At 41.2% G+C, this 22200-nt stretch overlaps 1 protein-coding gene across 1 annotated transcript in view; it reads right to left on the minus strand.

Moving 5' to 3' along the window:
* Positions 1-3808: 3808 nt before the first annotated feature.
* The window catches only part of mmp15b (matrix metallopeptidase 15b), a 32173-nt gene continuing 13781 nt past the window's right edge, over positions 3809-22200 (minus strand). Inside the window, exons 5-10 of the mRNA XM_066647550.1 lie at positions 19283-19444; positions 17369-17571; positions 12623-12761; positions 10658-10808; positions 9880-9998; positions 3809-8791 (exon numbers count right to left, since the gene is read on the minus strand). Of these exons, the coding sequence (XP_066503647.1) occupies positions 8322-8791; positions 9880-9998; positions 10658-10808; positions 12623-12761; positions 17369-17571; positions 19283-19444 (1244 nt within the window). The 3' untranslated portion in view covers positions 3809-8321. The remainder of the gene's footprint in view (positions 8792-9879; positions 9999-10657; positions 10809-12622; positions 12762-17368; positions 17572-19282; positions 19445-22200) is intronic.

Below are 22200 nucleotides of genomic sequence, written 5' to 3' on the forward strand. Positions count from 1 at the left end.
GGCTCTGGATTAGCACGTCTGCCAAATGCCATGAATGTAAATGTAGCCGTAATTAGACACAGCACTGATAAGCCTTCTGCATTGTTTGAGGAGCCAGGGCTATGTTTCAGTTTCCCTCAGGCAGATAAATGCTGACTAGGTTCTTTTGCTATACCCATGTTTTCTTGCATGTGTGTGGTCATTATGGGAACTCTGCCAGGATACACAGGTTAGTTTTGCTGCCGCAGGGAATGGAAAACACAGGCATGGTCTCAAGGGGATGGTCTTAAAGGTAACACCTCTAAAGCTCAATCTATAGCTGCACAGGTGTAGATGCCATGTCAGGCTAACGTAACTACCTTCTGGTTGCCAAAGTCCACTATTTGGGTTTTCAACAGGGATTACCATTACCCTCACTGTCCAAACATAAAATTAATTATATTTCTTAAGTTTCGTGGAGACAGGTGTTTACTTGTGCCAACACAGCTCGTATAATCTCTGTAGCACAACAAGAATTGATATGGGAAACTCTGGATAAACTGCACATTGGATTAAGGGCACAATGTCAATGCCAAAAGTTAGACAGAGGGATACAAAGCTCCCCTTCTTTGTATTGGAAACGCATTCTCTGGAGTAGTAGAGAACCGTTTGTGATCTATGACTAATCGTCCAACATCAGAACCTGACTTCATTAATGCTCTAATGCCTGGACGTCATCAAATCTTCACACAAATATTCCATAATCTAGTCTAAAGCCTTACTGTTTCACGATAAGGGGTATGCGTAGCCATATATTGGGTATAGCAATGAATAATTATATAATTGGTGAATATTGTGTATATACTGGCAAGATATCCTGCCATTACACTGTTTCATTGGCAAGACTGATAATTACCTGTGTTGCTTTTTTAACCTTTCAAAACAGAGGATCACATGACATGTTATGAGCATTCTCATTGGCTGTCATATGATTTTTCCCCCCACCAATTTGAGAGGTTAGCAGAAGAGTTTGAGGGCTAAGCTGCAGGTCATTTATCTTGATGAACCACAAGTGCAGGTTACTTTTATTGTTAGTTTTTGATGGCTAAACCTGAGCTTATAATTTTACAATGTGTCTTCTTCTCTAATATAATTTAGCTATAGTTAAGACATGCCAAAAACAATGCCACCATCCAGAGCAAAACCTTTTAGTAACAGCACATCTCTCAGTGCTCTAGTTAGTCTCAAACGAAAGCTTAGTCTCAACAGGAGACTGAAAATGAACTGTGCTCTAATTTAGGCTTGGTATATTTTGAGTTGGTGTAAGAAATGGCTTTCATACAATTCTAACAAAGAATGCGCTCACTCTGTTTTGTTAAAGCATTATCCGAGAAGGGTAATAGTGTGCTAGCAATGGGTGGGTTGCAACATGTACAGAGTCACTGCACACCCTCCCCTCCCCTACTGTCCTCCTCCAGTACTCAAATAAACACTCCAAAACCACATGTTTTACACTCTCCACACTGACCTCATTCTCCAAAATGAGAGGAGAAGGAGTAAAATCAACTAAATGAAGGATGGCGTGGTGAGGAGAACTGGGGCATGCCAGTGATCGTGCCAGGTTTGCTGTTTGCAGGTGTTTTTTGCCTGCTGTGGTTAGCTCTTAGCGTTTAGCTAGCTCCCAGGGGAAGGGCAGGTGCTAAGTGGCTTGGTTTAACAGAACCCAGGTGGAATGCAGAGAGCAATTAAAACACAGCAGAAACAGCACTGAGAGGTGTTTTCAGACCAAGAACATTGCCAGAATATTGCATGGCCCAGCTGTCCCACTGCCATTATCTGCCAAAGGAACTGTTGATACAGCTTAAAGGGTACAATGTATGGTCAAGTATTTATACACACCTGCCATGGCTCAACCAACATTTATTTTGAAATGAAATTTTTTTACAGGTAGTTTGTTCAGCTTCCCTCTACCTTTCTTTAGGGTAGATGGATTGGTGGCATTCAATCACAAGAACATTAGAAAAGTTAGGTACCTATGATGAATGTTTAGCTCAGGATCACAATCATCATTCCAGTCCATCCCCAAAAAATATTTAATATAGCTCTATCATGCCAAGGAATGCCGTTTCACTGCTCCATGGCCCAATTCCTCTTATCTAGTGCTTGACATAGGGCATTGCGATTTAAATGGGATTAATGGGAATAATATTAAAACAATGACCTTATTAAGACTTTGTTTTCATTAATCTGAGTATCTGGAACCTACCAACCCACAAACTGTGAAACAAGACGACCCAGTCAGGTTAAACAGGGCAAAACAACTGGTGTGGAGATGATAAAGAATGGAGATGATAGAGTGACAAGTGAAAATGGCTAAAAAGCAGAGCTGTGGCTCATTCTCATTTAAAGGAACAGGCACTGAGACCAGTCATTCTGAACAGGGCGGCGAACAGTGCGGTGGTATTTTGACAAAAGCACACACATATCATAAAGACCCAAGGAAAATGCTCCAAAAGTTGTGGAAAAATGGTGTAAATTTCCCTTTAAGGATTGAGTGCGGCTGCAGTCTTGTTTAATTTCATGCATTTTCATGGATATCCTACACTATAGCACATAGATCTGACCATGAAATAATAAACATAAATAAGACGATTCAATCAGCTTTTAACAAAACTACAACATCAATATAATCATAAAACTTATTGTGTTCATTATGCAGCACTGAGCTGTGGAGCAGTGAAACTGCATTCTCTGGAGCATTGGGGCTACATGCAATGCCTTTGGGATGAGTTAGAACGGCTGTTGTGATCTGGAACTCATTATCTATCAGTACTTAAATTCACCAATGCCCTTGTGGTTGATTCCTCACTGAAATATGTAGAAGCTGTTAGGTGTAGAGGCAAAATAACTATTAGCCTTGATATCAGTTGAATTGTTGGATGCACGGGTCAGACACTGTACTTGTGTTTGTAATCTCAGTCTATGGCACCTGCTCTTTCTGGGCTGATCATCAGACTTCCTCTCTTCTCCCGTCCTTTGTCCTTAAGTGGGCCTCTATAAATATCCGCCCAGTCTCCCATGGCCCACATGGCCTGGCTCTTTCCTGAGGGAGAGGAAGTGCAGCCCGAACTAGGACCCTTAACTCTCTCCTGAGGGAGAGTAGAGGTTTCAGAGGGGGGATGGGAAGCACAGAAGATGAGGTTTGTTTACAGTGAAGGACTGTATTTTACAGTACGGACAGCAAGGGAAAAGAGCAACCATGGTACATTGTATTAGTGTAATCTGAGATCCAAACTGTACTTACATCTAAACAGTTGAGTGTACAGGGCGTGGGATTAATTACATTTTAATTTGCTTATAAATTATAAGTTTGGACGTTTGGAAAATATATTTACTGTGGTGTTACTACTACACTAGGTCCTCATTGGTTCTTGTTGTATTTCCTGACTGTATTTAATAATTAATATCAGATGTGTTACAATTCTTGTCAGATTGCAGAATTACATTTTCTATTATGACTGTTTAGTGAATATTTTTTACTAATTGTTTGGGTCGTGGTGTGTCCGGAGTCTGGTCACACCAATTACTCATTCACACATACCTATGGACACGTTTGAATAGCCAGGAAACTGGAAAACCCAGAGGAAACACATGCAGACACAGGGAGAACACACCAAACTACTGACAATGATTTGAGGCAGGGATTGCACACACAACCTCAGGCCCCTTTAGCTGTATGGCAGTGACAGTACCATGTTGTTGTTATTATTTTTATTTATTATAGCTGCAGTGGTAGTAGCAATAGTAGTAGTAAGTAAATCACACTGAGCGCATCTAATATTCAGAGCATTTATTTATTATTGTTTACATGTCCAGCATGGATCGTTAAAGACACTCAACAGATGTGACCAAAAGAACAACACAAATATATAAAATCTTCTGCTTCTACATCAAAGAAAACAACAAATTAAATCACAAGAACGGAATGTTATTAACAAAGTAAAAATCTAAAAAAAAAAACATTTAAAAGTCCTACAATATTTACAGTTTCAAGAACAACCAATTAAGATCTGATACAATTGCAGGAAATCAAATGAACAGACACAACATAACTATGATCATACGTTTAATCATTATTAATAAAGTTGAGTTAAAAAAAAAAAAGAACTGCAGCACAATGTCGCATTTGAAATAGTCACGACACGATCCTCTGTTTCTTTACCTGACTTTGAATGGATAGCCACATCGAGTTTTATAAAGCATGGTGTTAAGTGACAGTGACGTCTGAGACGGGGAAGCAGAGCTAGACATACTGTCACTCCTGTCGTCTGTTTGAAATTGAGTGAGATCATTTTGAAATTGCACTCAACCCTTGGCTTATATGGCACAATGCTGCCAAACATCCTCTGACTCCATCTACTCATCTGAAACCACATAGTCAGACATAACACTGAAACATAACACGTTTTGCAAGCCACGAGATCCATTATTCGCTGACTGTAGTTGTGGGACGGATGGACAAGTGCATAACGAGGACAGATGGGTCACAGATATCGACACTGAAGAAGGAAAGACACCACCTCTTAAATCACAAATAACGAAATAAGAAAGATCACTGGAACAAATATAATCTGTTAGTAAGGCAGGCCTCACATCCAAGTGTCCATTAGTGAGGACTGAGCCTGGATAATTACAGTGCCACTTAAAAAATTCCAATGCACTGAAGTAGATTGTTGAGCTGCATCTCTAGGAAATATTTCCCTAAACCCCCCAAGGTCACCCAAATACAATGCTCTTAGGTTCGCTATGCAAGAGTGTGAGCATTTGTGGGAGAACGTTTCCTGGCTTTTGCCAAAAGTCCAGCCTTTTTTCCTCTTGGCCAGAAGACAAAATATGAAGGTCAATAATGCCCTCCTTTGGCATTATTATGAGAGCCAGACCACAACCAACGTCAAAGAGTGGCATGAGTGCCTAGATTGAGGCCTGGCTACACCTTACATCTTATAACCATTTTGAGCTGTCATTATTGGTCAACCAGTCTTGGGTATGATCCTATGTCTTTCCCAAATTTCACATACAACTGAAATGATACAAATCTCTTATGGATCTAGTCCCACTTTGGGAAAATACCCTGGGTTCATGAAAATCAAGCCTTCCTTTTAGTTGCAGGCCTTGACCAAGCATTTGGTATCGACTGGATGAGCAAACACTAAGAGAACATCAATCAATTGGATACCAAAAAACAGCCACAATATCTCTAAAAGCAAGGCCATAAAGGTGTTGACCGAGGTAAAAAAAAAAATATCTGCTCGCATGGGCACACACAAGGGTTTCAGCCTGTCTGGATGAGCGAATCGGTCTCCTCTCCCTTCGAATACCCTTCAGGCCTGTTTGTGTATTCCTCATTGATCTGGGCAGTAGGGGAGGGAGAGGAGGAAGAGCTTTTATCTCTGATTAACTCTCCTCCACATCTCCCGAGATGACGGGGAGTACAGAGAGACAAGGAAGGGGGCGGGGGGGAGGTGCTGCCTGGCAACCGCACTGAACGGCCTCCATCAGAGGCAGCATGCGAATCATGACTGTCCTCCGTCTCCTCTACCTTCTCAATAATATTTATGAAAGCACTTTCGACTCAACCTCACCCGGCAAGGCAATATTTATAATATCGCTCGCGTTCGTTCTCTCCTCTACATCGTCCTCATTGCCTTTGCGAATAGAAGAACTTTTACTTGCTGGTGGAGAGGGAATAACTGGCATTCTTAGAGGCACATCCCAAGTGTGGCTACTTCTTGGCACTTTCTTTGAATCTGCATAGTGTTAACACCATAGGGTTTTTCCTATCCTGGTCCTTAAATACCCCTTCTTTGTTTATGTAGTTTCTCTGCCAGAGTTCTGGGGATGTTGTCTCACTTGCATTGCAAACTTCAAGAATTCCCTCCTTCAGCACACCTGATCGAGTTCTTTATGAGGGGTTCTTTACAAGCACTTCATCAAGTCAAGCAACTTTGCTGGGGCAGGGAATTCTTGCACATCTGCAAGACAACTAACCAAGTAACAAACAAGCCCTTCCTGAGTTGAAGTGAGTTCCTTAGAACAGAGAAATCACTAAACTATGCAAAGCAGAGTTACTCCAGGACCAGGATGGCCATAGACTAAGCAAAGCATCTCCGAGTGCAGTTATATTCTAAACAAGGACGGCAGCAACATCTTGCAAAGCCAACTCTCTTTCCTAGTCCACTCTGTGGAATCCAGATGAGTGTAGGCAAACTTGCAAAGGCCAGATCAGAGCTCCTGAATGGAGGGAGAATGGATGCCAGCCACAGATCCTGTTTCCGCTTTCATTCAAAGAATGTGTTTCTAAAATAACCCGTAGCAGAGTGGCCACTGCGACTGCATGCCAGCATGCTCCCATATGGGACTGAACTTGAGCCTAGCTCTACACTCCTCTCCACACTACCCACTCAATGTGCTTTCCTCTGCTCAACGGATGGTCCCATTCCTCACTTGTGAAGCTGCGATTACAAAGTCAGTGCATTCAAATGCTTAGTAGTTGGAAACAAGCTAGATAAGTAGCTTCCTAAGCTTCCTACCTACCCACCACTGATCACTAAAACTTCTTCCTTTGCTTTACCAGAGATTCCACTAGTAACCACCATGTTATCACGGAATAATCAAGTGCTGTTCCTTTGGCACCCTCTGATTTGATCAATCTGGGAATCTATGAAAGCAGGATTGGTAAATTAAGCACTAAGATGTTAAATAAAGGAACATTAATTTACAGATAGTTTAGGAACTTGCATACCAAACGATGGCAGCATCACACCAGACCCCCATCTGTGCCTCCCCCCACTCTCAACGTCAGCCTCATCTGTGTAAAATAACTCAGCCCTGCCTTTGAAAAAACAGAATGTAAGTCTCTTCTTAAGGACTTAGCAGATAAGATTTCTACAGCTGAGCACTCCCTTTGTACTTACACAGATGTCTTTCTCTCTCTCTTTCTCACTCCTCCTCTCCACCCTTGCTTGCACATGCCCCTCGATCTTCTCCTCTCACCTTTCGGCAGATGAGAGAGGGATTTCTTTGGTGCTGAGGGGGTTTGCGCTCGGGTGGCTGGGGGTTTGCCCTGTTTTCACCCACCTGCTGTTTTTTAAAATGAGAGGATTTTCTAACAGTCTCTAACAGGGGAGAGAGAAAGAGAGAGAGGGAGGGAGAGGGAGAGAGAGAGAGGCCCAGCAAGTCTTTTATATAAGTTGCAAAATCTACATTTTATTGACTTTTCAACTGGTACGCTTGAGTGGTATGCACTAGTGGTATGTTTTTTATGGGCTTTTCTTCGTACTGTATTGTTTAAAGCAAGCCTATATTTGGCTAATGAGTCTTATATCAACATTTGCAAAGCGAATCCCTCCCTCTATCCTCTCGTACCTCAAATGCCTCCCCCCCGGTCCCCCTGCAGTGTGGTTTCACAGTATGCCGCCTTTGTCCAAAATGAAAAAGCACCATGTGAGCTATGCTCCTCTGACAATAAAAGATTACAGTCAACACAGTATCACAGGGCCATAGAGAGAAAGCAACACGCCAGGCAGCATGGGGGAGGTCAGAAGGCTCCTCCTTCAGGGGTGAGACCACAGGAAGGCTTTTGGCTGGCAAGACCAAGGCACTGTTGTTAAAACAATAGCGTGAGTGGTTTCCACTAAGGCATTAAAATAGGTGTGATTTCTGTTCGTCATCGTAGGCAAGCGTGAGTAAAGGCAGAGCTCCAGAATGCACAGTTGCCTTGGAAGGTGGAGGGACACTACAGCCCTCACTGTTCTACACCAGGCCTTTCCTTTTGGACTCTGGCATGCCCGGACAGTGGGTAGGCCGCAGCGATGACCTGAGTAAAAGGAGCGATTGGAGAGCGATCTCAGAGATGGAGAGATTTGCATCTTTCTTCCCTTTTTTACGTACTTGCACACGTTTATCGCTTTCTGTTGTCTTGCTTTCTTGCATTCTCCTCATCCAGAGTTAGACTGCAGAGCCAGATGGCAGTTTGTTTCCGCTCCCTGTTACAGAACAGAGAAACTTCCTCGCTTAGAAATAAAAAGAAATGTGCACACAATACAAACTCAGTAAGGGAAGGGGAGGGGACAAAGCCCATGATGAAAGAAAGAACAACAACAAAAACAATGTGCAAAGTTCCTTGCTATAAATAAACTACAGTCAACTCATTGAGAGAGCACCATGGGATAAAGGAGTATAAGGCATGTGTGTTTTTCGGTGTGTGTGCACAAATGTACATTTACTGGGAAGAGGAGGATGAAAAAAGGACATGGGCATAGATCAGGGATCAGAGGTCCATCAGAGTAGAGTAGTTAAAGTAGTTAAACCCACTCTTGTAAGGAGCGTTTGCAGTACACCAAGTACTTAGGTGCCCCTTTCCTCTGCAGCGTGTGGATGATGGCATAGATGAGGCCCAGGATGCACAGCACCAGGACCAGGGGCACCACCACCATGATGATGTTCATGGTGCGCTGCGTCTCATCAATCTTCAGTACCACGTCCACTTCGTTCGTGTCCTCCTCCGTCTCCTCCTTGTAGTCCACGTCGTTGGTGCGGTCCCGTTCCTTGTCCTTGTCTTTATCCTTGTCTTTGTCCCGTCCGGCGTCTGGGTTGAAGGGTGGACGGTCAGGCCACTTGCGGCCAGGGTCCACGTCTGTGTCTCTGTCTGGATCCAGGTCCACGCTGCAGCCCATGAAGTCCCTCAAAATGGATTTGGGGTAGCCAGGCTCACTCTTCATACGATGGTTGTCGAACTTCCAGTATTTAGTGCCTTTGTAGAAGTATGTGTAAGCTGCAGGGGGAGATGACAGGGGGTTGGACACAGGAAAGTTTGAATGTGCAACCTCATATCTAAATGTTTGGACTTTATATGGTGTTTCCTACACTCCCCTCCAAAAGTTACATAGTGTGGTTTCTGCAGTGCTGAGCCCAGAGTAGCAAAGACAGAGGCTCTAATTTCTGTTTTATAAGTCGGTGGAGCATCACAATGACTTTAAAGCTATACATTTAAATTAAAAACTACATAGTGTTCCTTTTAAAAAAGGAACATACAACTCATGCAAAATGTATTGCATAGTAAATAAGAGTACAGCAATCTACATCACAAGCACACAGACTAAGTACTGCGATGCATATCAAGTATCCTGAAAACCTTTTTAAATATTGTGACGTTATATTTGTACCATCAGACACATTTACACCAAGCTATTCTTGGCTGGAACTCCTTAGCACTGCAGTCATCTCCTTCTGAACTGAGATGAAGCTGCCTGATATCATGAATGTCTTGAACACATTTCATTAATAAAATAAATTATTACAATTTTATAATAACATTTTTTGTAATCTGTAGGATACCCTGGTCTCGAGGAGAATTGTCATTTGTGTCTGATACCTACCATAATGCTAATCCTAATAATAACAATAACCATAAATTCTAATTCATGTTTTGTGCTTAGGTTGTACTTCCCTTGCCTAATCTACCTAATGCACTGATATGGACAGCAAAAAGGAAGGATACAGTCAAACAAAACCTGAGGAAATTCAATAATTCAATCATACATCTAACAATTATACCAAAGTGCCCGATGAGAACGACACCGTGGCTTTGCTTAATCGACGGCACTCAGGTTAAGAGTGTGAGCTTTTCTCTGGGGTAAGCACTTCACATAATGCTGAAGAGACCAGAGCCCAGGACACAGACCAAGAAATCCTCTTTCTTCTCGGTGATGTCATGCTTTTCTGTGCTCTCAACGTAAATTCCCTCATTGCATTTCACCCCCAACCTGTTTTTTTCCCTCTCTCTCGCTGATTGACCCACCCTTTCGCTTCAATGGATTGAGTCTTCAGACAGTTTCCTGGCTGGCCCTGCCCCTCACTCACCTCCATCATCGCTGAGAAAGGCCCCCTTGGGAGACACAGGCACTGAGGAGTCCCACACACTGACGGGCTTAGGGTAGTCTCGATCCGCTGCACGCAACTGCTCATTAAAGCGCCAGTACCTACACACAGAGGAAAAGCACTTTAACAATGGCCTGTTAACCTATAGCTTAGCAGAAACATATACACAACTGAGAGCTTAAACAGACAGTTCAGTGATTGTGGAAAAGGTTCCAGCATTGTCATTGATTGGTTAAGAGATTCCAAATTTGCTTCCTTCATTTGCACTGTAGCTTTGCAACTAACACACACTATATGAGGAAACGCCGGTGGACAGCTTCTTATCCAATATTTCATTTGAAATTTAAAATACAAACATTCTCAACAACCTAAAAATTAAGTACTAATAAACAACATTCACAATCGCTAACATCAATAACCATTTTAATATTGTCCCAAAGAACAGAACAAATCCCTGCACGTACTTTTGCAGGGCACTTTCCTTGATGCCATTAACTACATTCCAACTCATTTTTAGATTATTTTTTGTGATTCTTAATACAACACAATTGTTACCATAAACTGACAAAACAACGGAATGTTTGAATAGTGAATTGCAACTATACATTACACAAAAACCACTTTAAAACGCTTTTAAATTATTTGTACGGCTAACACAATAGCAAAAACAAAGGAAACTTAAAGCAATGCCTTGTAGTGTAGTTACAAATGGATATTGTGCACATTTTGGTCAAAAGAACAGCCAGGACGATCCTCTAACCTGTCTCCCTTAAAGAAGTAGGTGAAGCCGGAAGGCTCCCACCAGATAGCGGTGTCTATCTTGTCGTAGGGGATATCTCTGCCGTATTCCATCAGCTCCTGTGGGTAACCCGGCTCCAGGTTGGCCTCCCGGAACAGCCAGAACTGACTCCCTGCACAGAGCACAGAAGCAAAGCGAGATACTGAGCCAAATGTCAACACCAGGGAGGAAGAAGGAGTTCAGGCTTGAAAACAAATGATGAGATAATAGAGAAAAGAAGGGAGGGAGAAGGGAAGGGCAGAAACTCTGCACGCTTAATAGGCTTTTATGGTGCATATATATGGGGATTTTCCCAAAGGTAGTCATAGAAACGAGCAAGAAACTCCCCTACTGCATTACAGACTTGTTTTGCTGCTCACTTACAAACATAAATAACCGCCGGGGATGACAGCACTGCATTAGATGCAGTAACACTTTTGGGTCTGGTAGCAGGCCAGCATTCCTCGTGGTTAAACCAAAAACAAAACACTGTGCAACATCATAACAGAAATGTAGCTATAAAGGTTTGTTTTATTTAATCGTTATTGTGATTTTACATCATGGCAGACATAATGGCACCCAATCCCAGTGTGACTCGACTGGCCTGCATTCTCATCCCTGAAAAACTGCAGCCTCTGCAGACAGCATCTGGGGAACCACTGGCTGATGCAACACTGAGGCCTTGCTTCAAATATAACAGATGTTGCTGTCCAAGACTTTTTTCGTTCCCCTGGTTTCTTTCTGATGGCGGGCTTCCAAGTTTGAGAAGACCTTGCCAATGACATCACTTGCCCTACAGGCGTTTTTCCAAATTTCACCAAAAAAAACTAAACAAAACAAAAAAAACTCTCCTTTTATCAGGGCAATGCCCCCCCCCCCCCCCACCCGCCCCGTGGTTCTGCAACACTGTTCCATAATAATGCTGCATATGAAATGACAGCACAGATATGATTATGCAGGAAGTCATTAAGATTTCAGTGCACAAAGACTGCAGGAACAATCAGTTAAGGAAAGGCCTCATTGCCGCCACGGCCGTTTTCGGTTTCAGCCTAATGAAGTAATAAAAAACACAATGCAAATGTAATCTGAGCACTTCACTGTATTTATGTACCTGTGCTGGGTTTCCCGAGAGACTGCGAGGCGGACGAAGAGGTAAAAGGCAAAGTGCAATAGCTAAAGCGGTCTCATAAGGGTTTTAGCACCAGCCTATAAGTCTGCAATAAAATCCCGACCAGGGGCTCCACGATTCAAAAACGCTTGTCCTTTCCTTAACTCCTAGCTCTACCTGTAAAATTCATCAGCCCAATGCTAATAGTTACTGTAGGGAAAACGCAAACCAAAGACACTTCCTTTACCAAATGACATACATCAAAATCAGCGGGTCCCAAGGCTAAAGACAGGAATTAGTCATACACTGGGCATGGCACTCTGACGTAAAGGGGAACTGGCATATGTAATGGTTTCCACAATTTGGTGAGCTTTTTTACAGCTTGTGCTGGATATATATATGTCGTTATAAGGCTAAAAATGACATTTCTACAACCCGTGGTAAAAATAATGAACTCACCACACCTAGAAGATGTTCATCATGTTTTTAATTATGGAAGGAAATGAACAAAGAATGGGCCAAATCCAAAATGGCAGCACTTTTAAATAGCAAGAAATGAGCACTAATACAAATACATTTAGCAATGTTTTATATTTTGGATCTATTCCCTTTGAGTTAAAAAGTAATTTTTATGTGATAACAAATAGTTTCCATATAATTTAAAAGCCTTTCTGCAATTTTCCTCTCTATTCCACACCCTCTCTGCCACACTCTATTAAACACATAATATTATTAAAACTACCGATGTTAATCTATACTCTTCATTATTTATAAGCTTAATTTTTTCCCAATCTCTGCTTGACCCAGTTAAGTGTGATAGATAGATGAGGTAGACTCACCTTTGAAAAACACGAATCTGCCGTCGTGTCTCTCATACGCAGCATCAATGTCTCCTGGCAGGCCCCTCCAGAAGTGACCGATGGGCATTGGGTAGTTGTCCAGCACCCGATTTCTCCTGACCCTCCAGAACCAGCGACCCTACAGGGGGATAACAACGGTGTTAGGGAGAGAGGAGACCTTCTGAAAGTGCTTCTCTGGTGATGTTCATGTCCATTAGCGGTCTTTAAGTGGTTTTTTGGCCACGGTCAAAAGTTTCAGATCTCCAGCAGTGGTCAGTGAGGCTCAGATTGTGAAGGGTGTTGGTTCCCCTCCAAACCAGGACGCTGTGTAAAGAGGTGATGCCAAGCCACAGTATTTTATTTTTTTTGAGACCTGCGCTCTAAACACTGAGGGAATACAACATGTTTCCATGTCAAATGATTTTAAACCAAGCCACTGTGGATTTGACCAGGAAACCACTGCAAAAACATCAGTTGGGTGACAACTGAAACCTGGTTATTAACATATTCAAGCATACATTTCTAATTTGTGTCCATCTGTCCACTGTAGCCTTTTCTTCGGAAAATGCAGAATCACAGATGGGTGCAATATGTAAATGAATCTAATATGTCACCGGTTTTATACTGTGAAAAACAAAAGGTAAAATAAAGACTAAAAGACTGTTGCTCTACACCCAGCTCAAAACAGTTCTATAATTTGGTGGTGTTCTCAGCTATGTATGTGTTCCAGCTAATTTTGCTTAACAAAACAACCTCTTTCGGACACCTTCATCCATTTATGTACGCCATACCCTCTGCATATTCCTAAATGAACACTGGCCAAGGTTTTTAAAGGAGAGAGCCCATGAGCAATTTCTCCACTCTTTCTTGGGCCCCGAGCCAAGGCCTTAAGATTTCTCCAAACCTGACCTAAATTAAAGGCAGCGCCAAGCTTGCAGCCAGCGGGGTCTAAATTTAACCCATCCACTCCAGCATAGCTTGTACAAGTCACTGACAACTCACATTAGACACTGAAAGTCGACTATCTGTTTCATGCTTTATAGAAAAAGTGGAGTTGTGTTTTAATAAACTTAATAAAACAGCTGGGTTGTAACTATTTACGTTTAGTTAAGTAGATAACTGAGTACAACACTGATTTTTACTTTCCTTTGTATGCACACACACACACACAGCTTGTAGTCACCGTAGACAAGCACTGATCAACATAATGGGACGCACTGAAGGTTGACATGCCTCCACCGGCACTGGGCTGTGTAGCAGTGGAACTGCTTTTGTGGAGTGATGGAGCTCCATCCAATACATCTGAGATGAGCTGGAGTGGTAACATGAGCCAGAACTAATCAGAGCTAATATCAGGGCTGACTGCAATCAGATCCCCACAGAAATGGTTCAACATCTAGTCTAAAGCCTTTCCGGAAAAATAAAGGCTGTTACTGTAGAAAATGGGCATAAACTACTATTAATAGCCTTCATTTCAGAAGAAATGTATAATGAGCCGTGTCCACAACTGTTTGGCCATAAAGTGCAGATGCTAGAAAGCACTCCACAGTCCTGGAAGTGCACTTTTTGGGAAAGTAATTTCACTTTAACATTGGGTCATTAATTTACACAGGCAAGAACACCATTACAGGTGGATAGACGTAGGACACGACCCACTTCACTCACACTGAATGAATTACTTTCCGAAACTTCAAGGGCCGTTTCAAATGGAGCAGATAATGTTGGAGCTTGGGTGGTCGCTGAATCCAAAAAAAAGAATTGGAAAAATAATAAGAAGAATTTAAATAAATAAATAAATACATAAACTGGGACAATGAAACCACTGAACACATTTAACATAACAAGCCTCACGCAACACTGCTATAAATATCTGCCACGGATCTCACGTGTCTAAGCAGAGCTGGGTTTGACTCCTTGTTTTTTTCATTCGTATTATTGCTTTTGTAAAAACACTGATCATTTACGTAAAGGGACAAGCAGGCCACAGGAAATCGCCCATCACATGATATAAAAAAGAGAAGCTTTTGTGAGGATTACAGAGCTCTGAGACTCTGATGTTGTACAGTAAACACTTTTTTCTAAAAGTATGACATCATCTGAGAGACTTACTCAACACAAGCATTTATTGTTATTACAGTTTGTGAAAATGTGCCCCCTTTGACCCCTGGTTTAAAAAAAAAGTTTCTTAGAAGCAAGAACCATATTTGGATTTTCTGAATTAAATAGTTGTTTCATCAAACTCGGTCATCATTGATGACACCATATCTGGGTACTCTCACTTTCTTTGGAAGTGTAGAAGGGCTCCATCACTCTCTAGCCCCAGCACTCAGCATGATGCTAGCTAATGGGGGATATCTGTTAGCTAACATGGCGGCAGTTGGGCTAAATGTTTACAGAAAACAAGTTTGAGACCAGGTCACAGGTTTGATCCCCAGTGCTGTCTCCTCCCTCTACATCCAAGGCTGCAGTGTCCTTGGGCAAGACACCTAACTTCATAAAACGCTGACAGAAAATGTATGAATGTATGTATAAAAGAATGAATGAATAAATAAAATAAAAAATCAATAACATCAAATATTGTCAAGTTATACTCTCTAATGAGTGTCTCATATAATTTGTTCATAGACGTGAAGCCTTAAAACAGCCACCATGCTGCTTCCTGCACTCTTCCTCACCTCTACCAGAGCAAGACAACAAGGAGGACAAAAAGGCTGAGTGAGGGAGGCAGAGAGAGAGAGAGAGAAGCCTTTTCATCAAATGAAAAGCTTAGATCATATGACCCAGTTGGTTTTGTTCCGCTAAAATGGGAAGGCAGAGACACCGTGACAAAGAAGCAGCTTCTTTCATGTCAAGGAGAAATCACATGATATGACATGTGACCTAAAAATATTAACCCTTGAAATTACAGGTTTAAATTGAACTTGGACTTTATAACTTATTCCTTAGCAGTCACTATGAAACCAATATGCATTTCTAAGAATTAGAGTGTGTCATACAGCCCCTGGAAGCCTTGGCTGACAATGAATGAAGTCTCAGCTTAAGTATAAACCACAAGAAACTGCTGAATCCCTTAATTGCAGGGGTTCTTCCCTGGGGCTGAGTTTTCCCCCTTAGCTGAATCAGTCTACCAGTAATTCCCCTAATTACCAGCTTTAAAACTTACACTCTCTTACCCTCTGAATGCTTACACACCAGCAACCATCTCATCCAGCACTTTGTTGATTACTTGTTGGATCATAGCTATGTATGTTGTACTATTGTTAGCACGCAGCTGTAATATCAACACCATGCTGCGTCTTAGCGATTTTTGGACGCATTTACCTTGTTGATAAAGCTTGAAAATGAACAGTTTAAAACAACAACTTCACTTTTTCCATATTTAATTAATTTTAGATATTTTAGCCATCAGTGAGAGACAATTTCTGAACACAGGACTGCTGGATATTTCAGTTGGCAGATTATTCTTAGTCTTAGGACTGATGCCAAGACCACAGTACGGCTGTTTCTGTTGTTTTCCGATGCTACTTCTGACTGCTGTTGTGGCTTTTATTTGATATGCAAGAAATATTAGTTTAAAAATATAACCCTGGTATATTCTTATATATTTTGTCCCAAAATCCACCTTTTTAACACACAAAAAATAAATATAAATATAACTCACACTTACTGATTAGAACAGTGTGCTCATATGCTGGTTCCAAAAAATCAGTGCATCACCAATAAAGAAAGCTTTGTGCATATTTTACACAGGGATAGATAATATGTTAATAATACAAAAATGCTCCAACTGAACACTCTGATGAAGGTTAAGCCAGCAGTAATGTTTACAGTGGTGCTATGGTGGTCGCTTTCCAGTGATGGAGTTAGTGTACTGAAAAATTGTAGCAATGAATAATTGTATGTTTAAAAATCCCAATAAAACGGCAGAACAAGGTTGAGCTGAAAAACTGGACGAACGCATGTGGACAAACATATTGCTGCTGTCCATTAAAAAACACGTATCTCCAAAAATAGCAAGTCAGTGTAAAATATTTTACTCCAAGTCATCAATGTGAAGGACAGCTGCTGTGTTCAAATGATGTAGCAAACTAAAAATTGACAAAATTAGAGATACATGTTTTTGATTGGACAGTGAAGATATGCTGTTTCTATTCACTATTCACAACTCAGAGTGTGTCAAACAGAATCTTAGTAAACTTCCTGCAAAGATAATCACGGAATTCATTAACAATTTTATTCTCCTCATCTTCTATGCGTCTCTGAATGAACTCCAGAGCTCAGATACACGGTGCTGCCCTTTACAGAGCGTTAGCTCATAAATAAACCCAGAATTAGCTTTTACAGGCCGCAAGCCCAAGGAGGTTGATTGAGAGCAGGCCTGGAAAGGCAGGGCCCAAAGCCTCAGCCCAGCCCTCAGGTGCTACAGCTGGAAATCCGCATTGCTCCTGTGCTTTTATTGACCAAACTGCCCATGACCATATTGAGCCATGACTATCATTTACTCCGTGAAACACACAGAGAACACTAGACCTTTCACCTCGACTGCCTGCCTGCTTAACCAGATAATTTACTGTACATCTGTCAGTCCCTGCCATTTAACAAGCTCATCCACCTGACTTGATTTTTCACTTGCTTTTCTACATTTTCTACTTTCTAGATTGTGTATATTTCTAGCTATGTAATACACGTTCAAATACATACAAAACTGCATGGATATCTACCAGTGGGCAGAACCTACAAACTCACCTTGAAAACAAACATTTCTCCCCTGAGCATGGTGACAGTGTCAAAGTTGCCTTCACAAATGTTGGGTCCGTACTGGTCAGGGCGGTCAGTGGTGCGTGGCCGGTCTGGACGGCGGGGAGGGGGTCTCGGAGGGTCTTTAGGGTGGTTGGGGTGACGAGGGGTAACAGTGGGGAGAGCCTGAGTTGGGCTACTACCAGGAGGGCCTATAGGAAAACAATAGGAGAACACAGAATGAAGTTAATAAATGCTGGTTTTGTAACACTGCTATTTCTATGCAGAAGGCTAGGGTTTGAATTCCTCCTGGGGTTGCCACACTACTTCACAATAATAATGGTCATTTGGCAAGACTCCTAATGTGAGCATCTGCCAAATACCATAAATGTAAATGCTAACATAATAATATATAATATATCCTCCTTTAACCCTAATCATAGTAAAACTAGTTCCATAATAGGTCCATATGCATAGTGAGTAACATGTCCAAAAATTAATTTCCCACTAAATAAACTCACATTGATAAATTATAGAATAGAAGCCTAGTGACAATGAACATCAAGAAGCTACATTATGTGTGGAATTCATGCCATGTGCCAGCAGGACTTCAGCTATTGGACAATGCCCTGCAGTGGAAAGTCTTCTCCAACGTACCCAAAAATAACACTAATGTAAACAATCTCAGTGGCCAAGTAGACCACTGCAATCCAAACTCAAACCATCCCAATTGTGAAGCAAACCAAATGACCACAGAGCTAAATATTAGCAACTTTACACTCAGCAAATATACCACCAACACAAACAACACTAAGCACAACAAAATAGAACCTCTCTGACAAAAAGTATGAAGAGCCCTTTTAAATGATTGAAGCCCTAAACCAGGGGTGCCCAACTCCAGTCCTGGAGGGTCAACTCATCTGTTAATTGGCAGGTTTAAGAGGTGTGTTTTAGCAGAGCAATCACCAAACTTTGCTGGATACCGGCCCTCCAGGACTGGAGTTGGGCACCCCTGCCCTAAACTATCGTTTTATTCTAACAACTATTTTCTTCTAGTGAAATAACTGTGAACATTTTAAAGATTGTGTGATAATGTTTGTTAAAGTGTATGATTTTCAAATCATCGCTTAATAAATGTTAATCAATCTGTGTAACAGCATTTAATGCTAAAAACTGAGTAATGCTAAAAGCAATGCTAAAATAGGAGTCATCTGTTAAGCTAGTGCTAGCTTATCCTTTTGTATGAAGGGATGATCACACAGATTGTCTTCATTTGAATAAAACAATTAATAGCTGTTAGCTACACTAGCTATTGATTAAGACAGACACTTGTCAATTCCTGTTTAAGAATTTTATATTTATTATAATTTAATATTTATTAGCATGTGTGGTGCTGCTAATAAAAAAAGTTAAATCTAAGAGAATATATGAGATAATTTGTAGGTTGTTCAGGATATTAGCACCAAAACTGTCACCTTTTGACTGGATTTTTCAGCAGTAATAAGCCATATGCCGCAAGACTAATGATAATTGACCAATTAATTGACAGTTTCTGTCCCAATTAAAACAATAGAAAAATGATTCTTCTTCACCTTATTAAACAGCCATTATACTAACACCTAGTGTTCTTGTTGTATCAGAGATTCTGTACTAAATCTAATCAAATCCCTATTTGAAAGACTCGTTCTATTTCATTTCAGTGAATACAAAACTATTAAATTCATCATCATGTGAGTTTCACATTTTAGGAAAAAAATAATAAATATTCATATTTACACATTTTCCTTGCTATATTTTGGTGGTAAAATTGACATTTGCTGCTTTAAAGAGCCCTAGAAATGGTGAATTAACATTCAGATTACTTTTCATAGAACAAGGGTATTGATAGTATTCATAACCCCTTTTACTGGGGGTGTAGCTTACCATAGATCTGCTGGATCCCCCTAAGGTCATCCTCTGGCAGCTCGAAGTTTTCCGTGTCCATCCACTGATAAAAAGGTGCCATGATGGCCATAGGGTTATTGGAATGTTCCAGGCCCAAAGCGTGACCAAGTTCGTGGACCGCTACCAGGAACAAATCGTTACCTGCAAATTGAAAAAGGAGAGAAAATGAGTGAATGTAAGAACAAAGGAAAGAGAGAGAAACAGAGGCAGACAGACAGACAAATTGAATGACAAAGCAAATTCAATTTGAGCACTGCTGGTAAGTCAGCCGAAGGTAATGCACAGATGAGAGAAAAGCTGATTCACTGAACCATTTACTGCTTTCGTCATCTCCATTCACCCAGAACAGAAAGCATTATCTGTGTGAAGACACATGATACTTAAAGGGTCAGTATATTGTCACTGTACAGAGAAAATGATATATCTCCTTTTTTTCAGATTTTAATTATGGGGCATAATGCGAAACATAATAGCTGTCCTTTACAAAGAGTGGACATTTTATGACAAATGGACCAATAGAACTGGCTTTGACAGAAATATTTGACACTGGCTACAATAATAAGCTAAAGAGTTTGTGTACTGTACTGAAAATTATCTTTTTAAAAATTCAATGTTGTGTTGCTGTTGTTCTTATATTGTTTTCGGACAGTGAACCCACCCCTCCCCACTGTCCATATTTTAGCATAGAAATATGGTTGGGACCTATAAATAGGGGAGCTGGATAAATAAGGAAGGCCAGAGAGGTTGCGAGCAGGAGATTTGTGAGTGAGCTGGTGATCTGGGGGCAGGGTTTGCCTGTTAGTTCCGGGCTAGTGTTGAAAGAAAGTAGGCCTTCAATCTGCTCTTTGTATGAAACCTCAGCCGTCTTAGTGACCCCCAGGTCAACAGGCATGGTGCTGGGGTTGAGGTGGAGAGGAAGGAATAATGGACGAGGGAGAGTTTCCTCATTTCTCTTTCTGACAGGTCAGTATGTGTACAGTACTCTAAGCTGCTGCCTCCCTTGTAGCTACATTCTTTGTCCATTATATCACGTACATCTACTAGTCCACCATCTGTTTCTATGAACAATGCATCATCCCCCTTCAAGCCCAGACATAACTTAAAAGGACCACCAGTAACTGACTGGATATTATTTGAGAAATGGGATATCTCGGGTCTCAACACACTATATCAGCATTATAGTGCCATGTTACATACTTTGGAATCAGTCCTCACTTATCTGCCTGGGCTATTAAAATCTATACTAACTTCAACTTAAAAGACCAAAGAGTGCATTTGGATGAACAAATTAGCACACATTTTTCTCCTCCATAGAATGGAGCCCCAAATAGGTGCGGCCATATTTTAAAAAGTTTTAATACAGATTTCCAAGTGTCAGATTAATGGCTGTTCTACCCATTATTTTTACATGATTTCATAGTTATGCTATTGTTTACAAGTTCCAAATTTGAATGATTCCAGGAGTATACAGTCCCACGCTGTCCCTGTACCCCCTTAGTATAGTCATGTGACTTAACTCACAGGTGTCCCTCATTTGTCCTAATGTTTATTAACTTTGTTTTTGTGTGTCTTGCTTGTTATTGTTTGAATGTTGTTCAGGTGTTCAGCAGTGTTTAGTTGTTATGCTTTGTCACAGTGTTTATTTTCCTTCTGTCTATGCTCCCATTTGTTATTTAACCACGTTTTGCACCTGCATCCTGTCTCCTTGTCCTCATATCGTTGGTAAGACAGTTCAAAGCATATTCAGTTCACTGTTGCACATTACATGTTAACTCCCCCTGCAGTTGCGGATTGTAATTAACATTTACATCACAGTCCTGCGATTAGGGTGGAGGGTGGAGTGAGAGAGGTAGTTTCTTACCCTCTTCCATAAGTTACATAGTGCAGTTTCTGCGGTGTTGAGCCTGGAATAGTAACGACAGAGACCCTTTTCTCCCTATTACAGGTCAGTGAAGCATCAGAATGATTTTATAGCTGCAAGTTTAAGGTAAATACTACCTAGTGTTCTTTAGAAGATTATTTATTTACTTACTACACTATAAATTCAGAATAATAAAATAAAAATCAGCTTGAAATTTCTTTGAGGTCGTGGAACATTTGCAGCTCCATTTAGAGTAATCTGCCCAAGATGCTTGGTACCCCCTGCAATACAGTATCATTGCTGAATGTTTGTAACAGGTTTTACCTGTAACTCTTCAGATATATATATGATGCAACTCAGCCAAACACTGACACTAAAGCGCTACAGTGATTTATGGAAAAGCTGCTAATGACATTCCTTCACACACATTCACATTTCATTTGAATCATATTCTATGTCCATTTCACAGCTGTCACATTGATGTGTGGCTCTAATGCAGGGCAAATGGCTCTACACCATTCTTCGGCCATGATGTCAGCAAAATAAAAGATGACTGAGTGCTTCCTCCATCGGTGGTATCTTCTGTTAACCATCTCTGCTTGCCTTATGAGGTCAGTGGACAGTGATGTTGCTTGTTCAGGGTTTTTCCAGAGATACCGCCATATTACAGTTAATGTCTCTGGACAGATAGGATGAGCACTAAGCACTTGTTCTAATAGCCTAGGGCAGCTAAATCAATGCTGTCTTTCACAGGCCGAGGCTCAGATGGGCACAGATGTATGTACACGACGTTGCCACTGAAAGCAGCCCCTTGTCTTGGGGCCAGGAACGATAGGAACGCACGATTATGGCTCAATGCACCACACATGCAGCTGTGACACAGTGACCACGACGTCAAGCACTGCGCCACAAAAGAAGCCCTGTGGACACTTCAGACTTCTAAAGACAGTGGAAGCTGACCTTGCATTAATCAGCGTTATCCCATATAGTGCATTGCTTTTGAAGCTGTCATGATGTAAGGTTTGCCTGTGAACAT

This window comes from Hoplias malabaricus, chromosome 16 (genome assembly GCF_029633855.1).
Source record: "Hoplias malabaricus isolate fHopMal1 chromosome 16, fHopMal1.hap1, whole genome shotgun sequence".
NCBI classification, from domain to species: Eukaryota; Metazoa; Chordata; class Actinopteri; order Characiformes; family Erythrinidae; genus Hoplias; species Hoplias malabaricus.